This window comes from Ursus americanus, chromosome 5 (genome assembly GCF_024610735.1).
Source record: "Ursus americanus isolate L20-20 chromosome 5, mUrsAme1.1.p, whole genome shotgun sequence".
Lineage (NCBI taxonomy): Eukaryota > Metazoa > Chordata > Mammalia > Carnivora > Ursidae > Ursus > Ursus americanus.
In genome coordinates this window covers 51,800,604-51,820,403 of record NC_142131.1, presented here as the reverse complement: position 1 = coordinate 51,820,403, position 19,800 = coordinate 51,800,604, and the positions used below count along the sequence as shown (strand labels likewise).

Below are 19,800 nucleotides of genomic sequence, written 5' to 3'. Positions count from 1 at the left end.
AACTGTACGGCGTGTAACACATATTCTTAAAGTGAGCAGAAAAAAGTCATGAAACAGCACCTCCTCTCTTAACCAGACTCGTGACTGAACTTAGGTTTTAGTGCCCATATTTTTGAACCATATGGTTCATGAGCTTTCATTTTGCACATTTTATATAAGAACTAAAGTTAAGGAATAAGTTGAATATAAGAAATGGAAATTAAAATAACTATACTGTATACACCTAAGAAGAGTGGCTCCGTGATTGAATAGGAATTCAGTGGAGATGTTTTTAGTAGTAGCCACTCAGAAGCTCCTCGGTTCATGGACTAGTTGATATTTGTTAGAGGTTCTTTTATTTTAGACTTTTGCACATTATGTTGATGATATAGTGGAAGTAGGAAAGCTTCATCATGAAGTTTTGTGAAAGAAATGGGAGGTTTTTCTATGATTTTAAAAAACACAGCAAGTGGTTAGTCTCAGACTTTTTTGTTCATCTGGGTGTTTCATCCTTTTTTCCTTTGGTACAAAATCTTCACCCTGCAGTTTTAACAAAGACAATAGGGCTTGTCAAGTCTTAATTTTGAGGCATGAGTTATGAGGTAATTTTAAGATGGTATAGTTTTAGGTAGAGTATTTTTGTTGCTGAGTAAAATGAAAAATTGGGATAACCTCCTGAATGATGCCCTATGAAATACCTGAGTTTGTGGACGGTTGGCATATCAAGAAACTAAATGATAGAACTAAGAGTTTTATACCTAACTTAATTTCATGAAGGTTTTTTTTTTTTTTTTTTTTTTTTTTTTTTAAACAAGTGGGCCAAGATTTGTCCTACATTGACATGAACCTCATATCCTTTTGGTGACAGCGAGACAGCCAAGGGTCCCTGTATAGACTGCCAGTTCATCGTGCTCAAAATTAGAGTTGGAAGAGGCTGCGTCTCTTGATTTAAATAGAAGTTTTGAGGGGCACCTGGGTGGCTCAATCGTTAAGCGTCTGCCTTCAGCTCAGGGCGTGATCCCAGAGTCCTGGGATCGAGCCCCACATCAGGCTCCTCCGCTGGGAGCCTGCTTCTTCCTCTCCCACTCCCCCTGCCTGTGTTCCCTCTCTCGCTGGCTGTCTCTCTCTCTCTGTTAAACAAATAACTAAAATCTTTTAAAAAATAAAATAAAAATAAATAGAAGTTTTGAGTCTAGAACAGATAGATGAAAATAAGCTACTAAATACTTTTAAAATCAAAATAGAAGTTTTGTGACTTTTTAAGCTTGTGATTGAACTGACTGAGGGGCCCACTTCCGTCAATTGAATTGCATCTTGTCCCATTCATTTTTTTAAATAAACGTTTTTCGAAGTTTCAGATTTACAGAAAAATTGCAGAGGTAGAACAGCATTCCCATATATTCCATGTTTGCCCTATTACTGGGTCTTAGTATAGTACATTTGTCACAAAAACAAATATTGATACATTATTAGTAACAAGTCCATACTTGATTTAGATTTCCTTAGTTTTTTTCCTGTTTATTTCCCCCAAATAAACCTTGAGTTTATTTCCCCCAAATAAACCTGTTTCTGTAACAAAATAAAATACTAGGGTATAAAATAAAAAAACCTTGAGCTATTCCCGGGTTCCAACCAGAATACCACATATTACACTGAGTCATCACGTCTTCTTAGCCTTTACTAAGCATGTCTTCACATGTTCTACTGATGGCACGGTTGTACCATCCATTTTCATTGCTAGTATGACTTCAGCATCCATCAGATCTTGATGTACCTGGATTGGTCAGGACCTGAAAAGCTTTTCTTGGAGATTCATGACCTAATCCCAGTGGGCTTACCAAATCATTTCTTTTTTTTAATGTCTTTTTGTGGCTTTAAATCAGTTATTTCTCAGGACACTTCACTGGCTTTGTATGGAGTTTTAGTCCATATACCTGTTATGGTCATTTTCCTACTCAGCTTCATGAGGAAATCATCAAACGGGATATGTTTGTTATTATTGTTTTTTTAAAAGATTGTATTTTTAAGTTATCTCTACACCCAACACGGGGCTCAGACTCACAACCCTGAGATCAAGAGTCGCATGCTCCACTGCCTGAGCCAGCCAGGTGCCCCTAAACTGGATAAGTTGATTAGACTTGTGGGTCATCTGGACCCACAGGGCTCTGCACGGGTGTGAGAGGATAAGCTTGCAATCTCAGCTAAATACTGAATCCAGTGAGTGAGCATCGAGTGGACACATCTCTTGCTATTGAGGAGACAGATTATGGAGAAAACACTTGGCAGCCACTTTCCTAGACCTGTAGCAATGTCAGCGAGGTCATTTCTTTTTAACTTTATTTATTTAATTTCTACACCCAACGTGGGGCTCAAACTCATGACCCCAAGATCAAGAGCCACTCGCTCTTCCGACTGAGCCAACCAGGCACCCCAGCAAGGTCATTTTTTAGTAGTAGAAGTTTCTAGTTTACTTTGGAAATCCCTTAATAGACTTACTTTTTATTTATTTATTTAGGTTAAGGAAAAAGTAGTTAATTAGATGGGAGAATCACAGCACCGTTCATGTGGCTGCCTTTGGAAGGAAATTTTGGAGAGCCCACCATATTAACTTTGTCATAAGCATGACCTGCAGGTGGCAGCAGTTCCCATGTTATAAAAATGCAGTAACTAAGACCCTAGTATTTTATTTTGTTACAGAAACAGGTTTATTTGGGGGATTTTAATTTTCCTCCTTGTGTTCCATTATAGTCTGCTATACACACTGAAGCTGGAATGGCGTCTAGTGATACCAGCAAGGCAGGAACAGCAGTATTAACAAAAAATGTAAGGCCACTTAAAACTGTACTTGAACCATAGTTGGCATTCATTTGTTACATAGAATGTATCACTCCAATAGTCGCACTTGTCTCCATCCACTGAAGGAAACAAATTAAGTTCTGTCTGACGCCCCTAAGTATGACAGATGTGGTACCCTCTGATACTGGTAAGAATAGCCAAACAGTCTGCTCCCTGAACTTCGGCTCAATAAAAAAAATTGGCCAGCAAACCAGGCCGAGGCTTTGTGGTCAGAGAGCTGGCTTTGAGGATGTTCTCACCAATGTTAGTGATAATGATCAACTTTTAGCATTCACCGTCTGGTCTGGGTAATTACTCAGGTCGCCTGAAGATTTACCTCTCCAAGTATTCACATACTTCTCTGAGCCAGAGGGCGCTTTGGAGAGGATAGTGCACATTGAAAATGTAGTGAGATTCTGATGCCAAAGTTGTAAATACAAAGTCAGCATAGTTACTTCTTTTCCTTGCTTGGCTCTTTTTTTCCCCTTCATTGAATCAGCAAACAAACTAAACTAATATTAATGCCACGTCATTGCATAGGAATTTAAAAGATGGTTGTGTGTCTTACTCTCATTCCCATTCCATTTCTCGCAGCCTGTTGTGTTTCCTAGTATTCATTCACTTAACAAATATTTATTGCACAGCTCATGATAGGACTTTTTTCGGTGCTGAGAATGTAGCAGTGAATAAAACAGACATAAATCTCTCCTCTTATGAAACTTAAATTCTGGTGGAAGGAGACAGATGCTAAGGAAATGAAACGATTATCACAAGTGAAGTGCTATGGAGAGAAATTGGGAGAGGCAGTAGGGAGTTAGGGGAGGCAGAGTGATGTTGGAATTTTCAAGAGTTAGAAGGCTTCATCAAGATAGCACTTGGACAGAGGCTTGGCAGTACCATGTGGGCACCTGGGAGAAGAGAACCCGGACAGAGCAGCACCGGCAAGGGCCCTTGGAGTGAGAGCGTGTTGGAGGGCTCCGGGCACAGCATGAGAGCCAGTAAGAGCTGAAGTGGACTGAGAAAGAGAGTAGTGAGAGGTGAGATGGCGGAAGCAGACCGCTTGAACTTTGGCTTCTACTCTGAGATGGGAGCCTTTCGAGGGCTTTGAGCTGGAATGGTGATAGGGTCTTAGGTTTTAGGAGAGTATGAGCAAGGGTAGCAACAGACCAGTTAGAAGACTACTGCAGTACCTCAGGTGACAAGTGCACATGGCTTGGAGCGCTGTGCCAGCACTTGGAATCCTGATCAGTCAGATTCTGTACTTAGCTTGAAGATAAAACTTCAAGGGTTCACTGATAGATTGCATGTATAATACGAGAAAGTGAGGCATCAGAGTTGATTACTAGCTCTTTTTGTCTCTGTAGTTGAGACGGGAAAAGCTGTAGGTGGTAGAGATTTGCTGGTGAAGATCAGGAATTTATTTGTGGATAGATGAGTTTGAGATGCCTGGCAAGGATCTCAGTGGAGATGTTGGGTAGGCAGTTTGGTGTTGTAGTCTCTGGAATTGAAGGGAGTCTCAGCCTGAAGATGGAAATATGGGAGTCAGTGTATAGATGGTATGTGAAGACGTGAGACTGGATGAAATTACCAAGAGTGAGTTGTATGGGAAGAAGAGGTCCAACGACTGAGTCTTAGAGCCCCCGCAAATGCCACGAGTTCAGGGTGATGTGAAGGACCCAACAGAGGAGATGACAAGTGGCCAGTAAGGCAAGAAAATCCAAGTGTGATGCCCTGGAAGCTGTGTCAAGTGTGAAGGAAGGAGCGGTCAGCTGTCACATAGTGCAAATAGGTCAAGTAATAGGAGCTCTAAGCATTGACTTGTGATCAGTGTGGTCATTGGTGACTTTGACAAGTGTCAAAGTGACAAGAGAGGTGAAAATCTGGAGTGTGTTTGGGAAAGAATGGGGTATCCTCACAATAAAAAATGCTAAACAAACTGAAAATCAACTTTTCTTTGATTGATCAAAGAATGGAGATCACAGGGCAAACCACCACAAAAACTAAAGAAAAAAGAAAATGTAGAGAATTCAGATCAGTTCACCTAAAGGAGAAGGTGCTGGAGCCGATTATCAGGATTGAAGCAAATTACTGGTGGCTGAGTGTGAACTTGCTTGAGAGTTTAAAACTCCTGGGCGTGACTCTAAGGGGTCCCCCACACTTTGGTGGGTTTTACCTCCAGAAGTTTCCCCAGGTCCTCAATGTGAAGATGGCAGAAAAAATCCCCTCCTGCAAGATGTAGGGGGAAAGTAGCCATTTCAAAACATACCCAGAGCTTTCTGTTTCCATGGCAGAAGGCTGCACTAGGGAAAACTGGTTTGCCCAAGTCTACTCTACTCTGACCTTGGAGAAGGGCAGTTGGATGGCTTAAGCCCCCTCTAGCCTTCCTGTCTCACTAAGGAAAAAAAGGCTAATACGCTTCTGAAGGTCTTGGCCCGGGGACTTCAGCTCACTAAAAAAGACAAAACAGATATAATCATAAGATACAGAATAATTAATACCATACCATCAGTAGGGCTCCAGTATTACAACAGTGGATTACAGCTTTTGAGAAAGCAGCAAGACACAGACTCTATTTCAAGAAGGAGTTTCTAGGGAAACCCAAACAGAGAAGGGGAAGAGAAGAACAACACTGAAGGAAATCGAAACCTCTGACACAGCAGACATTGAACACAGCGTAGCTGCTAGCTGTGTAAACATGAAACCTCCCACTCAAGGCCCATTGACCTCAGTTCCTGTTACCCGATATATATCATGTCCAGCCTCGATAAAAAGTATACGAGGATGCTAAGAAGCAGGAAAAAAAGTCCAATGAAACAAAGCAAGCATCAGAACCAGACTCAGATATGGCAGAGAGTTCAGAGTTACCAGACTGGAAATTTAAGGTCACAATGGTTAGTATGCTGAGGTCTCTGATGGAAAAAGTGGACAACATTCAAGAACAGATGAGTAATGTATACAAAAGATGGAAACTCTAAGAATCAAAAGGGAATGCTGAAAACAAAAACAAGAGAAACAAATGCCTTTGAGGGGCTCATCAGTAGTCTCGAAACACCTAAGGAAAGACTCAGCGAGCTTGAAAATAAGTCAAGAGAAATGTTCCAAACAAATTTGAAGAGAAAAAGGAAATAATTTTTTAAAAGGTATGGAATATCCAAGAACCGTGAAACAGTTACAAAGGTATAACATATGCATAATGGAAATACCAGAAGAGAGTCGAGGGAGAGAGAGGAGAGCCCCAGGAGAGGTAACTTCAGAGGCTTTGCAATAAAGGGGATCAGGGAATGAGGCTATTATAGGAGGGGGCAAATGGGGTAAAGAGTTTTGTTTTTAGGGGTGCCTGGGTGGCTCTGTTAAGCATCCTACTTGATTTTGGCTCAGGTCATGATCTCAGGGTCATGAGATCGAGCCCTATGTTGGCCTCTGTGCTGCGCCTGGAGCCTGCGTAAGATTCTTTCTTTCCTTCTCTGCCCCCAACCCCCAGGCTCCTGCATGCTCTCTCTCTCTCTCTGTAAAAAAGAAAAGAAAAGAAAAGTTTTGTTTTTAAAGCTTGTCTTATATGCTGATAGGAGTGATCTGGGAAAGCAGGACATTTTGATGCTGCAGGTGAATGAGGGTCTTGGTGGAACAATGCCCTCAAGGATGCAAAAGAAGGTGGGGTCTAGCGCACAAGTTGAGGGACCGGACAAGGAGCAAATCATAGGAAGAAGGCAAAGTATGAGAGCAGGGCTGCAGGTGGGTGTGTGTGATGGTAAGGCTTGTGGAAATTCTTTTCTGATTGCTTCCATTTTCAAGGTCGTAGCTGAGAGAAAAGCTGGGGCAAGAGTGGGTAGAGGCTTGAGACCTCATGAATTAGTCTTAGAAGAGATTGAACAAACTGGGGAATGTGTTTGCCAGCTGGTGTCAAGCCTCCCTTAAAGCCCAAATTACCATGTTCTATTTATCCTTATTACATAACTCAGTATTTTGTTACAATGTAATTTATTAGAAACGTATCCCTGCTTCACTAGCTTCTCATTACAGTAAGGATTTGGGTTCCCAGGAATGAGGCATCAAATTTGCAGTTAGATCTCCTTAGTAGGCCAGTTGCCTAATCTATTATCATATAATATGCTATTTTTTCCCCTAGTTATTGTGTGTGGTCGTTACTCTTGGGAGGAACTATCAGGCATATAGTTGAACAAATTTAACAGGTGCCTTCTAGAGTTCAAGGCATTAGAGGGATGGGCTAGAGCAGTATTTAAAGTCCACCTGCATGAAGCTTACATTTCATGGGGAACAAAATACCCATCAGGTAGTAAAAGAGCAGGACAAGGGGGTAGGGACTCTGGATTGCTACTTGATATTGAAGGGTCAGGGAAGGTCTCTGATAAATGACATTGAAGCAGAGACCTGAAGGAAGTAAGGGAGTAAGCCTTTGATATATCCGGGGGAAATAGTGGGCCAGGCCCTTGTATCTAGCTCTACTTTCTAAGCAGATTAAATAGAAGAGGTGTCACCCATTTATGTCAACATGCTGCTGCTTTTTACGAAACGCCATAGAACATGAAACACATTCACTCCTCTCTTCCTGAAATATACCATTTATACTTAATAGTACGTTTTTCCTCTTTGAGTATTGGATTTGGGGTTTTACAGATTGAACTTGTTTCACTTAGCTGTATTTAATATTTCCTTACTGATCACATTGTTGCAACCTGGCAACAACAGTGGGAGCCCCATTAAACTGGCTGCTTTGTCCCCTCATTACTGCCCCCAAGCCTTTTTTAAAACACCCTTATTTTTTGGCAACAAGGTATTCCAGGCCCGCTGTGATCTCTGCCTCAAAATGTAATTAGCTCTTTTCCATGGAGTCCTGAGTAGTACCAGAAGCCCCGCCTGGCTCAGGAGTGTACATCCCACTTGCTCGGTATGAGAACTGGTTGTAGCCAGATGACACTGCTCTTGGGCACCAGGGAACCACGGGCCTGGGAAAGAGATCTTTTTTAAGGTCCAGAGCTAACACAGGCATCTCCAGTGTAGTCCTCCTGACTAAATTTTTTTTCATTTCATTCTGATAAAATTTTTACTAGAACATACTATATGTTCTAGATGTAATATAATCCCTTCTTTACCAGATAAACAAAATGTGTATCCGTACCACAGAATACTGTTTAGCAATAAAAGGGGATACTGATACGTGTTAAATGGATTGACATTATGCATCAGAAACATTATGCTTAGGGAAAGAAGCCAGACCCACCAGATGCCATGCCGTAGGATTCCACAGAGACGAAATATCCAGAAAAGGCAAATTGTAGAGACGAAGCAGATCTGTGGTCACCTGGGCTAGGGTAGGAAGAGGGAGCTCTTGGGAGGATAGAAATGGATGTGGTAGGAAATTGCACAGCTCCATAGACTAAATAAAAAAACACTGAATTTATATTTAAGATAGGTCTTTTACGGGCATGTAAATTGTATCTCAATACAACTGATAAAAAATTAAACCCTTCTGCCAACTTCTACTTGTACCTCAGTTGGTTATACTGACCCAGGATGTTCCATTATATTTATTTTTCTAATAAAAAAAACCCCCCACCTAAACCTATTTTCCATACTCTGCAGTTTTTATATCCCTCCTGACCACAAGTCTTTTTAGAAGCCATATCCTTGTTTGAATCCCAGGTATGGCCAGAACATCACAATTTATTGCTCATCTGTTCATGCCCACCATTTTACATAGGTGCTTCATTATTACGAACGATTTTATTTCCCCCCTGGTGACTGAAGAGGTCAGCAGTTGCCGTGACTGCGCCTTCCTTCAGAGCTGTTGTGAGGAGGGAGTGTGAACCTCTGCTCACCAGCTGTTCCCAAGATACATAAATGTCAACCCAGACCACCCTTTGACCTCTGGGGGTGCACGTCCACCAAGACACATTTTATTTGAAAATACTGGATTTAATAGAAAATATCACATTGTAAACAGGTCCACTGATCCATTAGCCTAAGACAGAATGACAGCACAATCACGTATAAAAGCTCAAGACCAAACACTGGTACCAAACACAGCACTTGAAGAGAGGCCTGAGCCAGTCTCTGAAAGATCTTTCCCAGAAAGAGAGGAAGCAGCAGCTTCAAACAGGCACAGAAATAGGGAGGGGAAGGCAGCATCCACTCCACGAAGGCTTAAAAGAGTCAAAAGGCAGAGCAATAAACTCACTTTGTAAACAAGGGGTGAAGGATAAAAGGGGCAAAAGGGCTGTACTTCCTGATGCTCTGGGAACATCAGACCGGGCCACCGGAACCTGAGCGGATTGGAAGGGCAGGGTATTTTCAGTGGGGAAAGGCTATTATTAGGCAACTTCAGAAGCATTTGGTATGTCATCTTGGCACTCACCTCTCAGGGAAGCAGGATAACATGTCACTCGTGTTGTGACTAAACTTAGGCCTAACTGAGCTGTTGCCTTGGCCCCCATCTCCTTAGCTGAACACACTGACATTGAGGCAGGATCCTGTCACCCCAGTGAGACCTTGGAACAAAAACATGGGGCTCTGGTGGGAAGAGGGTTTCCGCCTTCCTCCAGGTGCCAGAGGGTCCTGGAGGGAGGGGAGTTTGACGTGGTTAGGCCCCTTGAGGCTCTGAGTTTATCAGCAAAAGCCTTCTCTTTAGCCCTAGCCACCTAGCTCCTCCTCCCCCAAGGAGTCCTCCGAGTTCATGGAAAGGCCAACTGTGAGAACAGGAAAAAAACAACTAGGGAAAGAAAGTAAGGAATCATTTTCTTTCTATGGCACTTAAAACTGAACAGAAGGCTGAGAGATTGTTCCTTAATCTGGAACAGTGATTCTCAAATGAGAGGCAGGCCTATTCAAGAGGGGCTTTCAAAGCCTCTCCAAAGAGGTTTTGGCCAATACACACAGGCTCCCACTACCCCCAATTGAGAATCGGTGTACACAATGATAGAAATTCCTGACGGGAGTGTGTTGTATATGAAGAGTGCCAGAGGCAGAACAAAAGCTAAAAACCCTTAATCTGTGTAGGGCAGACATCAAAATTACAGAGTACGTTTTTCAGAGACTTTTCCTCTGATTAAGTTGCAAAACACGTCCTTCTCCCTGTAGCTAAACTCTCATGACTAGGCTCCATGCTGCATAGCCAAGAACAATAAGTATACCCATTTATCCAGAGTAACCATACTGATTAAAGAAATACAATTCTGTCCTCCTAAAGGCAATTTCCAGAATTGCTCTGCCTGTCCTAAAGAGGTACTCGACGCTAGAATGAGCACAGGCTAATCACCGTATGGTTTCTCGGAAGATGGGTTTTTCTCTGTTTCTTTCTCTTTGATACTGTACAAGGGGTCCACCAATTTGTTATGAACAAGCATTAAACCTGTGAAAAATGAAAAACAAAAGTAGTTAATGCAGGAAGAGGCAGAGTTCCACGATTATGAACAATAACATTCTGGAGCTCTCACATTTTGTTCTAGTACTGAAAATCATCTTTTCTCTGTGGCTCCAAATGATAAAAATACTAAGAGTAGGAAAATAATTTGTTATTCCCAATGAATGCTAGAATCCATGGCCCTTTTGTAAATTCACTCTTTAGAGGTGTTGGCTATTGAAAAGTTAATCTTTTCACCAAAGAATAAATTCCTAACTTGCCTGTTTAGTAAATGAGGATTTTCCCCTAAGTTTGCTTAAGGCAGTGTGTCCTTTTTAAAGTACAAGAGAAAAAGATCCTCATGAGAGTTCAGTGTCCTACCTAGAGGGGAAAGGCCTGTATGAAACCTGAAAAGATAAAAACAAACCCTTGAGTTTCAATATCCCTGCCAAGAGATCACCACATAGCCCTCAGACTATTTTTCATTTCATTGTTTTTTTGCCTCCTTAGAACAAACAGGCCTCCAGAAATAGACCCTTGCAGTCATGGATGGAAGAACAATGACTGTGTATTCTGGGACAGTAAGGTTTGCTTTTTATTAAAATCAGAGTTGTCTATGAAAATGGCCAGAGCAAGAAAACGAGATCCACTCCTCACACCTGGCAGACCCCAAACTCGGCCGCCTCTTCCCAGACGCACCCTTCCCCTCCCATACCTTTGAAATACTTGACGGTTTTCACTTTCAGCTCCAGGGTGGCGTCCTCGTCACACACAAACACTGTGCGGGGATGCTGCTGGAAGGCAGATACGGTCCACATGTGGCTCACTCCCTCCTCGATGGCCTTGTACAGAGCAAACGCCTTGTGCGCACCTGTGATGAGGATCATTACCTGAGGGTCAGAAAACACGCCTGTGATGGAAGAGAAAGAGCAGTGGAACCCGGAGTCCAGAAACCTGAGTTCCGGTCCAGTCACCACAACTGGCTGTAAGCACTGTTGTTTTTAATAGACTATTTTAAATTGTTAGACTGCAGCGCACTGTGCTCCCAGCTCCCTGCCTCACCACACAGATAACCTGAGGCTGGGAGCATCACCATCCCTCTGTTCTGTAATGAGGAAATGCGCTCCAGGGGACTGAGTAGCTTGCCCAGGTCATTTCTGCCCCAGAGTCCATGCTCTAGACCACCCCGTGATGGTGCCTCCTGGTACCTCTGATGGTGGCTATGAACACATGCCAAAGGCCTGTGCCTCTTATCCCAACAGTTGGGATGGTGGGTCCCAAGGGGTCCTAGGCTGGGTGAGTTTTCACAAGTGCAGTCTGAAGAAGAGGGGTTCCATTCTGCACCATCTGCAAGGGGCCATGGAAGTGATGGTAATGGTTATGTGTGTGGCCCTTGAGGTTCGATCCCACAAAGGTTGCCCCTTAATCAGGTCACTTTCAATGCCAAGTATTAGACTGACTAATAGGATTTGGGGTGATGTTTTATGTTCAAATAAAACAAAGGCACAGACTCCCTCAACAGTTAAAATATCAAGAACATAAGTGCTGGAAAGTGATTGTAAAAGAACTCTGCTCTCTAGATTTCCTTTTATTGTAATTCGATTGTACCATGGAGTTGTGAACAGCATTTACTGTTTCTCTCTTAAAAGATGAGACACCAGAGGCATAGAGAGAATGCAACTCTTTGTTCAGGATCCCAGAACTCCTGATTTCCAGACCCAGGTCCTTTCTCAGATCATAATACCCTCACATGACAGGGACAGCCCTCAAACCCTATTGTTAACAAGCTGTAAGGCCAAAAACAGCAGGGTGACCTCCAGAAATAGTGAGTCAAGGTCACCCAAGAGAAAGCTGATAACCTTACTCATTTCACAAAAGTTCTCTTGAAATAAGGAGCTTTTTTTCACTGATAGAGATGTTTGTTCACAGAGCTGGGCAAAGAAACTTGAAGCTACAATGTCAATAATTGCTTCCCACTGTATATACCCCTGAAAGGAAGAGAAAATGCTTTTAAAATTCTAATGAAAGGCAGTAAAGAAACTGGAACCACAAAAAATTAAAATGATATCCAGCGTTCTAGGGAAAAACACACTAAACTTTACGTTTAAATCACACTCCATATTTATGAGTCCCTGAGCACAAGGCCATAACCACAAATATCCTGGGATGGGAGGGGGAACTCCCTTCAAACAGTGCCTTCCAACAACGGCAGGGAACCAGCAGTCCCTCCCCATACCTGGGCAAATGCAAATTCCTATTCGGATGTGAGTAGTGCTGGGCTCCTGCCTGGAGAAGCTCCAAAGGGGTGTGTAAGCAGAGGCCTGGGAGCCTGCAGCCTCGTGTACAGCCAGTGCGGAAAGCGTTCCGCTGAGAACAGAATAGCGGCTGCCTCCAAAGAGCAAGGAGGACCAGTGAAAGGATGAGCTGGGATTTTAGCCTTACTGATAATGCCTTCATTTTTGGTAACAGTGTAGTCAGGTGGTACCTGTATAGTTAACGACAAAAAAACAAGTCCAAACCCCCAAGGAAGGCCTGGGGACCCCATATGACCTTACCTCTCTAGCATCCATGAGAGTGCCCACACCCACCGTCAGCGCCATGGTGGGCACCTTGGTGAGATCACCATCGAAGAACCTAGCGTTGGCCAGGATGGTGTCCATGGCCAGAGTCTTCACACGGGTCCTGGACACCAGACTGGAGCCTGGCTCATTGAAGGCAATGTGTCCATCAGGGCCGATGCCTACAAACAGCCAGGGCAGCCTCGTCAGTCCCAGGGATCGAGATTATCACTGGGTCATCTATTCTTCCCCACCTGGGGTATGTAAAACCCTTGAAATCATAGCTCTTTTCTCATTCACCCCAGGCAGGTAGACTTTAAGCATAAGATCCTCCCCTCTCTCCACCTCCTGCGCATTTCTGTTTGAGGCACACACACAACCTGGTCACCTTGCTACCACACTCAGAAAGCCAAGTAAGTAGTACTCCAAATAGCTTCTGCTTCCCTAGAGCATCGAAGGGTAACCTCTCTCCTGTCAGTAGTCAGGGGTCCTGCTGCTGGCATAGTCACAGCAAATAAAAAACAGGGACTGGACAGGGGTTACAAAGTTCATAAAATCTTAGAACATGAGTGCTCTTAGCCTCTTCCTCCTACCTCAAAGTAAAGAAGAGTTACGTCTAGAGCAGTAAAAGGCAGTCCAACTTAACCACCCCCGTGGTGACTCCAGAGGTGGCAAAAGATGGAAATGTAAGGGGGCAGCTCAGGGTAGGAACAGAGCACAAACTGAGAAGGGGACACCCAGGGTTCCTGCTTTCTTTCCACTACTCTGGCTGGGAGTTCAAATGGCTATCTGTAGTGTGCAGGGGCTGAGTGCGGAATCTTCTCGAACCATTGGGTCTTTTAACTGTTTAGGTAAGTCCCATGGACTAATCCATATAAAACCTCAATACTAGGGAACAGAATCTTAAGTCCAAATCCAAACATCTAACTTTACCAACAAGGCACGGAAGTGCAGAAAAAGGAGATCCAAGATCACACGGTCACTGGGCAGCACAGCCAAGGGAAGGAGTGAGGGCTCCTATCTAGGTCTTCCCCACCTCCTCAGGGTAATAAATGATTCCTATTATTACTAGTGCCGTGAGGAAGCTGTTGGGAAACAGGCATGGGTCCTGTCCCCCTTCCATGTGTTCGCAGCACCCTGGGCCTGCCCTGGACACGTGCCGCAGAGTGTCAAGCTCACCTCCGACAAACAGCTCAATCCCCCCTGCAGCTTTGATCTTCTCTTCAAAGGCGTCACACTCAGCCTGCAGGTCAGGTGCATTCCCATCCAGAATGTGGGTGTTTTCTGGGAGGATGTCAATGTGCTTGAAGAAGTTGTTCCACATGAAGGAGTGGTAACTCTCTGGGTGGTCTCGAGGAAGGCCTGTGGGACCATGGCTACACTCAGTCATGCCCAGCCTGAGCCAGAGCCCTCCTCCCACGGTGGATGCCAGGATGCCCTCAGACCTCCACAGACACTTTCAGGGGAACACCTATTAGGGGGCCTTGGGCACCAGTCCGCGATCAGCCACGACCGGCTGAGATGGTATCCCTGTGTCCATCACCACCACCAGCTGTAACAGCAGGACTGGGCCACAGTAACTGCATGCTGGGAGCCTGAGAAATCCCCTCATTCTTCTCTCCTTCTCATAAGGGAGTAACTGTAGGCAGGAGGCCAGGGCCACTCTGGGCTTCTGGAGGAGGCCTACAACCTGCAGGTAGGGCTTGGCCCACCTGGGAAAGGAAGCAAGCACACCCCTTGCCCTGTGCCTCCCACCCCACCGCTCAACCCCCATTCTACCCCCCTCAGCCTGAACCCCAACTTGAACACCAGCTGGTCAGAGACAGTTATCTCAGGGCTTCCCCAAAATAATTTTTAGCCAAGAAGAAAAAGTTTCAAGCGGATGTTTAATTAAACATGAAGGATGTTTAATGTCAGCCTTAAAAATGGAATTCTGACACATACTACCACATGGACAAACCTTGAGGACATTTTGTTGAGTGAAATAAGCCAGTCACAAAAAGACAAATACTCTATGATTCCACTTAAATGAAGTATCTAGAGTAGTGAAATTCACAGAAACAGTAAAATGGTGGTTGCTAGGGGTTGGGAGAGCGGGAGATGGGTAGCTGGTGTTGAATGGGTAGAGTTTCAGTTTTGTAAGATGAAGAGTTCTGGAGATTGGTTACACAACACTGTGAATATACTTAACGCTGCTGAACTCTACATATAAAAATGGCTGGATGCTAAATTTTATGTGTATTTTACAATTGAAAACAAGAACGTTTAAAGTGAAGCCTTACAAAATGATGGCGGCGGGGGGACGGGGGTAGGCGGGTGTGACAGAAGACCAAGGTGGATAGCTTTTCAGCACTGGAGGGACACCAGTCTCTGCTCCTCTCCCAGTGTGCCTGGCAGAAAGGGGAGCTGGAGGATGAACGCTGGAGAGAGAGACCAGACACAGACACTGAGGGATAATCCCATCTGCAGTTATTGGTCACAGAAAGAAACAGCATGGAGTTGGGGAAGAGGCAGAGGAGAAGGAGATATTCTAATATTTAAAACGCTTGCTCTGTACAAGAGGCTTCTCTGTCTGTTAGCTCACTTAATGCTTACACCCTGAGCTCGGCTTTCAGAGCACCATTTTATAGCTGAGTACACCAAGGCCTGGAAGAGACTGCTATTGCTGATGGCGCTTATGACCAAACATCACTGGTCCCCGGAGACATCCCTATTCTTCTCCCCGACTACGCCTGAAAGGGGAGTAAGACTCTCCTGGAATCAGGGAAGGCCTGGAAAGAGACAGACTCACCCACATACTCATCCATGTTGAAGGTCTTCACATATCTGAAGGACAGGTCGCCATTCTTATAGTACTCAATGAGCTTCTTGTAGCAGCCAACTGGGGTGCTCCCTGTGAGAGAGGCCACAGCCATGAACACCCTTCAGCTCCCAGTTCCTAAGAACACCCAGGAATGAGGGCTGCTCAAGAGGGAGAACGTGTCAGATCTGAGAGAGCAAGTCAGATCCGAAGTCATCCCCCAGAGCCCCAGTCCTAACTGCCATCCCGCCAGTGCTTCCGAATGCCTCCCTCCCCACTCGACTGTAAGCTCCCAGAGGTCAGGGCTGTCTCTCTTGTTCACTGCTGAATCCCAGTGCTCAGCACACTGCTGACTGGAATGAGTAACCTGAGTAGACGTCACACTGACTTACATACTCCGTGAGCAACTAGTATGTGGGAGCCAGTGGGCCACATGATGGGAACACAGAAGGGAGACACAGCAGCCACTCGGACCAAGCTCACTGTCCAGGACTGGGACATGAAGCAGTAGTGTCAGCTGTGACCAGGCTAAGTCTGTGGGCTCAGGGAAGACCTCCCCGAAGAGGAGCAAACTACTGCGTGTTGAGTCTCATTAAAAAGTCAAGGTCATAAAACACATGAAAAAGGCAGGAGGACCCTCTGTAGATGAAAGAACTAAATATGCATGAAGTCTGGATCCTGGATTATTGGGGGGAAAATTATAAAAGATAAATGTGGACAATGAGGAAAAAAATGTTTCTCGTCTGTATATCAAATGATATTATGGAATGATTTTTAATAGGTATGATAACAGTATCGTAGTTAGTAAGAGAACGTCCGTATTCTGAGGAGACAGATGCCGGAAGATTTAGAGGTCAAGCATCAAGAGTCCCAGTTTGGGACTTACTTTCAACTGCCTCATAAAAAAATGTGTGTGTGTGTTTGTGTGTAGACAGAGAACACGAGCCAGAAGAGATGAAGGGTAAAAGTGGCAAATATTAACAATGGGCGAGCCTAGCAAAATGGTACTTACTTATCTTTCAGCTTTTGTGAATATTTGAAAATTTTTAAAAGAAGATAGAAAAAAGCCCCACCCAAATCAGATCGCTCTTTTCACAACCTGCTAATGGCTTCTCATTTCACTGAATAATAACCCTTCTTAACAAAGCCTCTCCATAACTTGGCCCTGGCTTCCCACCCTCACCCGTACTCCTCCCGCTCCAGGCAATGCCACCTCAGCCAGCAGAGCTCTTCCAGGTACCTGCACGACTCTCACCTCTTCTGGCCTCTTCTCAGATGTCGCCTTCTCAGAGGGACCTTCCTTGCCACCGTCTCTGACACTGCAGACACCCACCCCTGCCTAGACACTCCCTATCCCTCCTTCCCTGCTTCATTTTTCCCCTTCACTCATCACCATCTAACATACTCTGTATTTTGTCATGTAACTTGCTTATTATCTCTCTCTCCTACTACCATTTAAGCTTTAGGAAGGCGGGACATTATGTCTTTTTTGTTTGTCGTCGTGTCTCCAGCACCTAGAAGAGCTCAGCATACGCTGGGCATTCACTAAATACCTGCTGAATCAAAGTTCTCTCCCTGCCCCCATCACCGGTCTGTCCCTGTGCCATGGCCTCAGCCGTGCCTGAGCCACACAGCTTCCCTGGCCTTCCCCTGAGGTTCGTCACGTCATGTCCACTTTCCAGACTTCGAGTTTTCCCATCAATTCTGTGAGCTCCCCATTATCTAGCCAATACATTCCTTTCCTGCGTAAGTAGCCAGAGTTGGTTTCTTTGGTTTCCACCCAGAACCCCCGACTGGTGTTTCACCTAACAGAAGGCATGTTCCAAGGAACTCAAATGCAAATGCTGTGCTGGTTCAAATATGATAGTCAGGAAGGGGCCAGGCCTTGGAGGGCCCTGAACGCCACGCTGAGGAGCTGGGATCTGATTGTGCAGGTGATGGGGAATTCAGGAGGGATCTCAGCAGAAGCAGAGACTCTGACCTAGAGAAGCTCCACAATTAGAAAACAGGATGTCAGTGCAGCCCCTCCAGGGCCTGGGACGTTAGTGGTTTCGAAGATACGTGCAGATACTGCTCCCACAAACCTCTAGCACAGAGGCCCGCAAACTTCATCCCACAGGCCAAATCTGGCCTGCTGCCTGTTTTTATATAGCTCATTAGTTCAGAATGGTTTTTATACTTTTTATGTTGATAAATATCGAAAGAGTATGACTTGGTGACATGTGAGAATTATCTGAATTCAGACGTCGGCATCCATCAAGTTTCACTGGTAGATGGCCAGGTGCATTCATTTATGTGCTGTCTGCAGCTGCTTTTAAGCTACAAGGACATTAAGTAGTTGCAACAGAGGCTCTCTGGCTGGGGAAGCATAACATATTAACGGCGTGACCATCTACAGAAAAAGTCAGAAGGCCCCTGCTCTAGTGGATGGGACACTGGGGCAAATCCAACCAAACTCAGAGAGAAAGAATCAGGATATAGGCCTTGAGGAGCTGGAGTCAAAATAAATATCCTCCCCCAAAGGCAACAAGCTGATTTTTCCATAAGAAACTGAGAATGTTCTTCACGTCGGTCCTGTGTCTAATTAAACGTTACAGAAAATGCTTTGAGTGGACTCTTCCCAGTTCTCCCAAGGACGGTGCTCAGTGAGTAGCACTGGAGAGGCACAGAAGTCATGACAATCATTACACGAAATGTGTGCCTGAAGGCATCAGTTCTGTTAAGGACTCCTAGACCCGGAGACAGCCTGTTGAGGACAGGGCTGACTTCGAGTGGAGCCTAAAAATCAAGTTCTTCCTGCCTAACCAAGAAACTGTCTACTCCAGAACTCTTCAGGAGCGGGCAGCATCTAAACCAAACCATACAGGAAGCGGGATCCTCTTGTTTTGCGTTTCCAGGAAGCAGGGCTGTTCCCTCATAGCATCAGCACCCCAGAGCCCTCCTTGTAAGTCCCTTGGCTCAGTAAGCCCACGTACCTGGCCCCTTAAAAACCCAAATGCTCACTCACTCCCCCCCAATCCACGGCACCCCCTCCATCCCCCAACGCACCAGTGGGAAGTCCCAGGGTGAAGTACTTGTCTGGCCCCGGGTTAAACTGGATGATGCGATTCCTGATGTACTTGGCTGCCCACTCGCTGGCCTGAGAATAATGGTCCAGGATGATGAGCTTCATCTTGTCCTGTAGGGGGCAGGTGACAAAAGGAATCAATGGCAAAGGACAGGGAGAAAGGGATTCTCCCTTTCTTCTCACCCAGCAACAACCTGTCCCCAGGGTGTCTGAGCAAGAGAAAGACCCCCAACTTTCCGTTCACAGAGGAATTTATAGGCTGGGCCAAGTGCCTCCACCACCCACCAGGAGGCGCTGCTGTGAGACAGACCTGAGTTCTAATCTTCAGTTCCTCCATTTACCAACCAAAGGACCTTGGTCAAAGGACACAAGTTCTCCCCGCCTGTTTTTTCTTACGTGAAAATGGGGACAATAGTACCTACCCGCCAAACTTCACGATGGTGAATATCAAATGAGGATGCATGTAAACCACACAATATTCAATATGTTGGCTATTATCTTGTAGCTCGACCCAGCCCCCTTTAACCACTTCTCTATCCCCACGCGCGCTGGATATTCTGTACCCACGGCCTCTTCCTCAATAGAGGGGTCATGGGATCATACTGGGCCACTATAGCAGGTGAGAGCCATGGGGTTTGCCTGGAGAGGTGTGTTCTCCTACAGCCCTGGAGATGGGTGCTCCCGCCGGCCGGCCTTGCTTTGTGGACCCTCAGTTTCCCCCAAACCACACGGGGTCAATGTAATCGCCCCGCACTGCGATCAGAGTGGGAGGCCGGGGTGGCCATCTGGGCCATCCGAAGGATACAGGAGTGTTTTCCCGACCCCGATGGCGATCCCATCGCCTCTCCCGCCCTGCACCGGGAAGGGGTCCCAGCAGCTCACTGGGCTCCGGGCTCCTGGGGATCGGAGACTGAGGCAGCGCCTGGACCCCCACCCGCACCCACCCGCGAGGAGGGTCCCCGCCAGCCCCGCTCCCTACTTACTCGAACACCTCCCGTGGCGGCTGCAGCAACTGTGCTGGCGGCCCCGCCCAGCGCGGGTCACGTGTCCCCGGGTCACGCGGAGCCGCTCGCCGGCGGAGGGGCTGCCTGCGGGGTCCTGGCTGCCGGACTTTGCCCTGTCTGGGGCCAGCTATCCTCTCATCTCGTCTCCAGGAGCGCGCAGGCCTGGGAGCAGCTGTGGGAGGCGAGGGTTGGACACTGGT

General features: G+C 45.7%; 1 protein-coding gene and 1 long non-coding RNA gene across 3 annotated transcripts in view; one reads left to right on the top strand and one right to left on the bottom strand.

The window, feature by feature from the left end:
• Positions 1-101: 101 nt before the first annotated feature.
• Positions 102-19,667, bottom strand: GNPDA1 (glucosamine-6-phosphate deaminase 1). The gene is made up of 7 exons (XM_045794406.2): positions 19,580-19,667; positions 18,578-18,707; positions 15,521-15,622; positions 13,909-14,091; positions 12,727-12,911; positions 10,887-11,061; positions 102-10,180 (listed from the first exon to the last, which is right to left on the bottom strand). Exons 2-7 carry the CDS (start codon positions 18,699-18,701, stop codon positions 10,080-10,082), a joined length of 870 nt encoding a protein of 289 aa, XP_045650362.1. The 5' UTR covers positions 18,702-18,707; positions 19,580-19,667; the 3' UTR covers positions 102-10,079.
• Positions 19,651-19,800, top strand: part of LOC123790212 (uncharacterized) — a 53,231-nt gene continuing 53,081 nt past the window's right edge. The window contains exon 1 of one of the 2 annotated variants that reach the window (XR_015724552.1): positions 19,651-19,787. This is a non-coding gene — a long non-coding RNA (uncharacterized LOC123790212). The remainder of the gene's footprint in view (positions 19,788-19,800) is intronic. The other variant, XR_015724551.1, reaches the window with a different exon arrangement.